This window comes from Nuphar pumila, chromosome 17, assembly GCF_984573655.1.
Source record: "Nuphar pumila chromosome 17, dmNupPumi1.hap1.1, whole genome shotgun sequence".
Classification (NCBI taxonomy): domain Eukaryota; kingdom Viridiplantae; phylum Streptophyta; class Magnoliopsida; order Nymphaeales; family Nymphaeaceae; genus Nuphar; species Nuphar pumila.
In genome coordinates, this window is record NC_143265.1 from 6,704,759 (window position 1) to 6,713,392 (window position 8,634).

Here is an 8,634-nt window from a genome sequence, read left to right on the forward strand (position 1 = left end):
CAGGGCGTCGATTTTCGCGGAGACGTCGTTTCCCTCGAGGGCAGTTTTGATCTCGTTCGCGAGGGCGGGAGTGCCCTTGTCGAAGTGGATGAGAAAGCTGCACAATTTCTCCATCTTTTCCTGCAAAACCCTAACCCCAATTGTCGAAATCCTACCGAGAAGGCCGCAGATCTGATACAAAAACCCTAGTTTTCCTAACCACCACCGCAACTACAGATCGACGGAAAGGAAACAAAGGAAATTGTAGATCGGGAAGTTACCTTTACGATCATCAAATTTTCGACTCTCCCAGAGATTTCGGAGAACTCTGCCGAAAATCATAGGAGAGATCTGAAGCGAAGGGCGCACAGGGAATGAAGAGCGAAGGAGAAAGTGGGGAACAAAATGGAAAAAATGACCAAGGGGAAAGTTTTTGTTTTGTCCTTTTACTGCAAAATCCTCCATCACTCCCCATCTCACAAAATATTTTCGTTTAACCCCTTCCCTCAACTGACGCGTGATTATTGATGAACCAGGTCGGATATGACCTGATCTCGACCCGTACCTATCCGATAAGATTCGGGTTTGTTAATAAATAAATAGGTCCAAATCAGAATTTAGATCAGATCATATTAGATCCTATTAATTTATGGAGCCAATTTTGATATACTAAATTTCATACCAAACTAATGTCCGATCCGAGTTTCAATTGAAATCTACGATTTTTAATGTAAACCCATAGAGTTTTACACTGCCAAGACAGTGACCCTAAGTACGACAGGCAAAGCCAGCGCGACTAGACTTTGATCCTAAGATGATTTTTCCTATAGGGACCCAGTATGGTTTATCCTATAGTATGCCCGATCAGACCTTGATACCATGACCTTAAAGTTGAATTTGGATTTAGACCCATTGGGGACTAGTGAAAGTTGAGGCCAAGTTGAGGATTTAGACCCCCCTGGACCCCCGCCCGCTGACCGCCCAACGGAACCCCCGACCCCCCTTATATATATATATATATATATATATATATATATATATATATATATATATATATATATATATATATATATATATATATATATTGCCCCTGCCGCAGCCCCGCACCCAGGTTTTTTGGAAGTGCCGAATCCCCGCACCCGCACCCATGTGACATAGTCTAAAACTCAAGGTTCTTTTCTGCACTTCCTCCTCTGAAAACATATAGGAGTCTATTTAAAAGTACTACAAGCCACGAAAAATGTAGTGTAAAGGGTTACTATATACAACAACACGCATCAAGTGTTCTTAGTAGCGAAACTGTCTCCAAATAGGCTTTGCGCATGCCAACTGTGCTTATCGAATACCTCCAAGATCAATCGAGCCCTCTGAATCATCAAGTTCATCCAAATCATCCAGCACTGACTGATTCAAACGTTTCCGAGACTGCCTTCTATGCTTCTTCAGTTCCAGGCGTGGCTCGGCCTGTTTGACTCCCATGTCACCCATCTTATACCTGCACATCTCATGGAGTTTACCAGAAGTTGGAGAAAAAAAATAATGGAAAATGAGCTAAAAGTCCAAATAAGCTGGTAAAACAAAGTCCATAATGACTTGACACCAATAGAAAAACTCAATTATGGCTGACTAGAAAACACACAGATTAGGGCCATATTTGAGATGACTAACTGGTTTGAGCAGTTGGGCCAGGTCCAACCAGAACCAAGTTTTCTTTCAGCGACTCAAATGAAATGTTGATGATGGAGAAGCACAACTAACACTTCTTTCAGTTTTCCATTTTTTCCTAAATTAGAAAAAAAATTGTTTCTTGCTTTATAAAGCACTCCACAAATGTTCATTCCTATACCTTGAATGGAAATGATTACCAGTGGGCTTGTTTCTGAGAGTAGAAACCTTCTAGGGATTTTGATTCAATGGTATCTGAATGCAGAAAAAATACTATAACAAGTTTTTTTTTTCTCTTGTATAAGTCAGGGTGTACCTCACATCGCCTTCCCTTTTTGTTCCTAGTGTTCGTAGCTGGAACTCTTCTCGGACTTTAATCTCATCAAGCAGCTGAAGATAATAGGGATACCTTTCCCAATCTCCTTTCACAACACATCCTGGTTCACCAAGATGTAAGCAATCACTGAATGAGCATTTTTCAGGCTCACTGGATTTAAGCATTTGCCGGACCTGTAAGAATTGAATACAGACTGAGCAAAGGGGATACAGATTTTTACATGAGGGACATATAAAAGGAAAGCAAACAAGTTGTGCTTGAATGTCTGACTGAAATGACAAGAAATTTCAAAAACATACCTCTGGAAACATTTGTGCAAGAGATCTTTTTGTGACTTTCAACAGACTAGGCTGGTTAAACCCAGGAGTATCAGCAAGATATCCTCCTCCTGAAAGAGGAAGCAAGGAAACATTACGTGTAGTATGCTTTCCTCTGCCACTTCTTGTGGATACTTCTCCAACCCGCTGATCTTCAAACCATTTGCTGATCTCACTCTGGAATTGGTTTATAAACACAGTAAGAGATTGACTAGAACTCAGACAAAAGTTCAATCAACCATAGTTCATCTACTTTCCTAAAATATTGAAAAAGGGAACATCTCTGCATGTTTTCAGTAAGGGGAAAGAAAAAATGATCGCTACTAGACATGAATGTTCAAGTTAAGTTAGACTATCCAAATAGGACATTGTTAAACAATAATAGCATTTTAACCAACATGAACCAGTTCTCAGTATGAATAAAGGAAAGAAACAAATAATCAGCAACACAAAACAAGTACCAACTAAATGGTGCTACAGAGTAGCACGAAGGTATATGAATAACACCTGCTCAGCCAAACTATCTATTTTTTGTTCACCAGAAGCGTGCTCACTACTTCTTAAGGCATTTATCAGACTCGATTTCCCGACACCACTTGGACCCACAATCACTGTTGTCTGTTCTTTCAATATGAAAGCAAGGGTACCCAATCCATGGCTGGAATTGACACTGCAAAAAAGTGGTTCATAACCCCAAGCACGAAGCCTCCCCCTCCATGTTGATAACACCTGCACTAAGACAAGCAACTGTGATAAGAGACAGAAAAACTTCATCCAACACTTAATAGCTGAAAACCTCGGAATGAAACTAGAATGGAAAAAAATAAAATAAAATAAAATAAAATAAAGCATATGATTTAGGGAAATAAACCTGGATTTTAAAACCCATCAAGTACGCAATTCAATCAAATAGAATTAAACAAGAGGAAAAACAAAGGTAGACATTGGATGGCTTGGAACTAAATATCATTCAATTTCAAAAAATTTTGCTTCCTATATGGTTCCAGAATCCATATTCATATACATATCCATCTGCATAGAAAGATGGGATTGGAAAATGAGCAAAAAAACAGCCATAAAGATGGAGATCATGTTACCCAGAATTGCTTTCATTCAATCAAAGATGCATACTTCTCATATGATCACATATACTGATATACACATCCTGCTTTCTTGTGTGGTTACTTAGTATTTACACATGCCATCCAAGCTTCTTGGTAAGCAGCTCTACTAGACCCCAAAAATAACTGAAACTTCAGATGGAACACAAGAAAATAATAATCACAATATAGGTTAAACATAGTTTAAGATGTTTAAAGCTATCATGGAACTCAGTTGAATTGAAAATATAGGTTAAACATAGTTCAAGATACAGTTTAAAGCTACCACAGAACAAAGTTGAATTGGAAGTCATCTCACCAACAATTCTTGAGACTGCATGAACAAACCAACGATTCAGGATTCATGCGACAGGTTTCACTCCAAACAAATATAAAGAAAACAATAAATGTAAGGGTAAGCAATAGATGATTAAAAACATAGAAGCATGCTATCTTCAGAAATTCATTCAGCGGTTCTTGATTGAAAAATCGATCAATTCTATTCAAGACCTTACAAATTAAACAGATGCATCAAAAAGGAGGAAGATAGAAAACCAATGCATAAATATCCAATAAGCTCTACGCTGATCATTCACCATTCTATTCAAATACTTACTAATTGAACCAAAACATCACAATGAAAGTGTAAAAGGACTAATGCATGAATTTGAAAACGAGGGAAAGAAACACAAAAACATGTTCATTCTATGCTAATAGGAAGACGAAAACAAAATTAACCTCTTCATTGACGAGTTCCGATTTGTTCAATGCCAAGGTGACCGGAATCCCGGTCGATTCCGCCTCCACCAAGAACCTCGTAAGAGTGAAGGGCTCGAGCTTGGGCTGCTCCGTAGAGAAAAGAACGAGCAAATGATCCACATTCGACACCGGAGGGTCGATAATCACGGATTTCCTCTTGAATACGTTCTCGATCATCCCTCTCCTATCAACCCAATCAATCCCGCCAACCAGAACCTTGTCCCCCACCAAAACCCTCCTCTTAATCTTCTTGAGCACCGCTCGCACCACGCAAAGAAGCTCAATGCCGGTCTTCTCGTCCTCAATTTCGCCGGAACCGGAACCTTCCGAATGACCACCATCGTCGATTCCCGAGCAGAACTCGGTCGGGTCCAAGAAACCCCCGAATTCGTCGGAATCCAGCAGGGGGGACAGATTTCCGGCGCCGCTGGACGGATTCGCTGCGACCCCGACGCGTTCGACGAAAACCCTCATGAAATTCGCCTGCGCGGCGGCGACCATCCCGACGGCGTGGCCGGAGCGGTCGGTGGAGCAGGTGTCGGGCAGCGGCGTGGAGGCGTCCGGCGAGGAGACGAGCTTCTCCTTGATGTAGTCCTTGGCCTTGAGTGCGTGTCTGTCCGGTTGCATCCTTTTGGGGAGGTGGGTGTCGCTCTTGGCCGCCATGGGCACGAAATTTTCGTCGTTCTCGCCCGGTGGTGGGAGCATGGAGATGCCGCTGAAGAGGCGGAGCCGGTTGGAGTGAGCGGATAAGGGGGTGCGCATGGTTGGTAGGGATTTGTGGGTGGTTGGGGATGAGAGAGAAAACATGGTGGTGAGAATGGTGCTGTAGATGGAGTTGGTCCGCATTGCAGAGAGAGGGAGAGATTATGAGTTATACGCAGCACAGAAACAGATGGAATGCATCAGCCATGGCGGGTTTTATTTCTCACAGAGAGAGAGAGAGAGAGAGAGAGAGAGCTTAAATTGGTTTTATACCCATTCTAGTGGAAGAATGAAAACCCGCCATGTTCTGTTTTCGCACTGTAACATCGTCTCTCTCTCTCTCTCTCTCTCTCTCTCTCTTTCTCTCTCATGGATGCTAGCTGCTCTCTTGTCATCTCACCAATATTCAAAACGACAACTGATCACAGAAGGGCCTATTAGCTCAGTTGGTTAGAGCGTCGTGCTAATAACGCGAAGGTCGCAGGTTCGAAACCTGCATGGGCCATTGTTTTCTACCGTGTTTTGATTCTTTAGTGTGGGTTTTTCTTTTTGGTGTCCCAAATTTGATACTGTAGCTGAATTATGAAGAGCACAAAAAAAAGAAGATAAAACTACGTTGAGCATAAAAACATAGGGAACTTTTATTTAAGGGCCAACCTTTTGCCTCTATTTGCAAAAGTATGTTCATACAATTCTGAACTTTTTTATATTGGCATATGTTTTCTTGAATACTGCCAAAGAAAAGGCCTATCTTTGTTATTATCTATTGTAATTGTATTTAAAGCATATGTCAAATTATAACAATAATCTTCATAATCAATTGTTCAAGATATTTAATCCGATCTTAACTAATGATGATAAAAGAGAATAGGGTATCTTTTTAACCCTCAAATGAAATCTCTAGCTTCTAATGTTTTCATTTTTTCCATCTGTGCTTTCAGATGTAATACACATATTTGATTTGGTAGAAATTTGGCCCTTGGATTATACTTTTCTGAAATATTTATATATATATATATATATATATTAGATTTTTCAGGTGTTGGAAAAACAATAGCTTGTAATGTATTGGATTTTTAACCTTCAAATGAATCATATATTTAGGTTAAAAAGGTATGATCTAAGGGTTGATTCCTACTATTTGACCAATGTTGTTGAATTTGATAAAAATAGTCTCATGAATTTCTATTAAGGAGGTTTGAAACTACAATGATAGACAATATTTGTTATTCGATCAAATGCGGTCAAAATATGATTCAAGGGTTGATTCCTACTATTTTGACCATGCTGAGCACATAAATGTGATTAGATTCTATAAAAGATCCCCCCCTCCATGAGTTTCAACTAGGACGCTTAGATCCCACAAGAATAGACTGTTTTTTCATTTTAAGGAAAGTTGCTAGGTACCATCCGCTTGTGTGGCAGGAGCAGTTAGTGCACATCTCCTTGTGTTGGGAGGTTGCAAGTTCGAATCCCAATGGTATTAGTTGTATAATTGAGAAGGGTCTGCCTAACCCCAGCTTTCTATGTCAAAAAAAATGCTAGGTACTATCATGGGTTCCAATTTCCTCAATGAGAACTCTTTTCCTTTTTTGTTCAAATATGACAATGTAGATGTACCTTATATATTTAATTGGTAATGATAAGGTGTCCAACCTAATATAAGCTTTAGATTTTCAAAAAATTTAAACTTTTTTAGTTGATCAGACCCTATAGGTATAGGTATGATTTGTAGGCATTATTTAGTAGAAAACAAGTTTTGGATCATGTGATTGTGGCATACAAGTATGTTTTTTTAAGATCTCTAAAAATCAACGGCTCACAATTTATCAAAGTGCCATGACTTAAAAAATCCTATTTTTAGGTCAAAAAAACATGTTCCAAAGCATGATTCCTATAAAATAAACTATGTTGCGTACATCCATAAGGTTTGATTGAGAATATACAACCTACAATCATGGTGGTAGCATTACTCATATTTAATTTAGTAGTTGGCCCTTGGATGGTTTTTTCGAATGTTTATTTCACGAGATTTATAAAAAATCTTGCGATAATATGGTGAGAAATTGCCTGAAAGTTTAAAACGGTAAATTTTTGCAAGATTTTCAAAATATCGAGAGATTTATTAAAAACATAAATACCATGGTTTAAATGCAATACTTACGTTTTAAATGGCTATTTATCGTGAAAAAAATCACGTGTTTTTATTTTTAAATAATTTTTCATAATATATTTTTATAAAAAAAAATATCACGATAATATCATGAGAAATTGCCTAGAAGTTTAAAACGGTAAATTCTTGCAAGATTTTCAAAATATCATGAGATTTATTAAAAACATAAATACTATGATTTAAATGCGATATTTACGTTTTAAATGGCTATTTGTCATGAAAGAATCATGTATTTTTATTTTTAAATAAATTTTCATAATATTTTTTATAAAAAAAAAATTCATATTTTTAATTTATTTTTTATTTCCAATATTTTGCCAAAAAAATGCGAGATTTATGAAAAAAATTCAAATTCTTGTGAGTTTTTGAAAAACAAGATTTTGCTGTTTTCAACGTTTGTCACTATGCAACCAACTACTTATTATGCATAGCCACAGGATTTTCATTAACCAAAAAATAATATTTTAGTCCGAGAAATATGATCTAAGTACCGTTTCTTACAAACTTGAATCTATTCTAAACATATCTACAAGGACTCCAAGCAGGAGCGGAACCAGAAATTTTATAAAGGACTCCCAACAATTGCTAGATTTTTTTTTTTTGTTGTTGAAAGGCAAGCTGGGGTTAGGCAGGCCCCTATCAGATAACTCTTAAGCCTCATGTGACAGAGGGATTCCAACCTGGGCCTTCAGCTTGGCACAGGACCCCGCTTACCACATGGGATACCAGCTTGGTGGTAAACAATTGCTAGATGTGCTACAAGAATGAACTTCTTTGTAGGCATTACAAGTTGTGTATTACCAAGGTCCGAACCCAAGCAATATTTTCTGGTTGTGCTTTGATTTAGTTATAAAAAAGAAAATAATATTAGTGGTTTTCAAAAAATATAAAAAGTTTTGAAATTTACAAAAAAAAAATGTCGCTAAAAAATATATAATTACTAGCACAGACCACATACCTGCTGAGTATATATATATATATATATATATATATATATATATATATATATATATATATAGAGAGAGAGAGAGAGAGAGAGAGAGAGAGAGAGAGAGAGAGCTGAACTTGCAGAAAACTGCAGTTCTCACAAGGTTTGTTAAGTTTCTTTATTGCTTCCTTGGTAAAAGTTTAACTAGAATCTTCAAGATATGGAAACTATAAAAAAAGACTGCAACCGGTCTAGGTTCAAATCTCATGAGTGTCAATCCTTGTGCAAGCCTAAGTATGGTGATTCTTTTGGGACGTGAGATAAGCCCATGAAGTTTTAAGTGTGCAAGCAGGAAGTTGATATTGGGGAAACAATGAAGAATTAGGATACTCTCTTGTTCCCATGTGTCAAAGCAAATTTTAAAAATCCAAAATACTCTTATTTTGTTTCTACTTTTGGGGAGGCCAAGATCCACATAACTTATATGATCCCATTGGTTCTGCCCCTGAACCCAAGTGGGGTCGGCTTTGTGTGGTGGGGCCTTGGCCACTAGATGGGCGGTCAATGTTTGATTCACATGAGCATCTCTTAGTGAAAGTTGATGCCTAGCATAAACCTTGAGAACGGGTCCAAACCCTAGAGTTTTATGCCGGGGGCATAACGACGGTAAGTAG

The 8,634-nt window shown here is 38.1% G+C and overlaps 1 protein-coding gene and 1 non-coding gene across 2 annotated transcripts; one reads left to right on the forward strand and one right to left on the reverse strand.

The window, feature by feature from the left end:
- Window positions 1-1,139: 1,139 nt before the first annotated feature.
- Window positions 1,140-5,185, reverse strand: LOC149811492 (small ribosomal subunit biogenesis GTPase RsgA 1, mitochondrial-like). Its single transcript, XM_089992551.1, has 5 exons — window positions 4,137-5,185; window positions 2,806-3,027; window positions 2,281-2,475; window positions 1,961-2,154; window positions 1,140-1,474 (listed from the first exon to the last, which is right to left on the reverse strand). The coding sequence occupies exons 1-5, from the start codon at window positions 5,001-5,003 to the stop codon at window positions 1,315-1,317; spliced, it is 1,638 nt and encodes a 545-aa protein (XP_089848677.1). The 5' UTR covers window positions 5,004-5,185; the 3' UTR covers window positions 1,140-1,314.
- A 105-nt stretch (window positions 5,186-5,290) lies between these two features.
- Window positions 5,291-5,364, forward strand: TRNAI-AAU (transfer RNA isoleucine (anticodon AAU)). The gene has a single exon. It is a non-coding gene; the product is annotated as a tRNA-Ile (tRNA).
- Window positions 5,365-8,634: the final 3,270 nt, after the last annotated feature.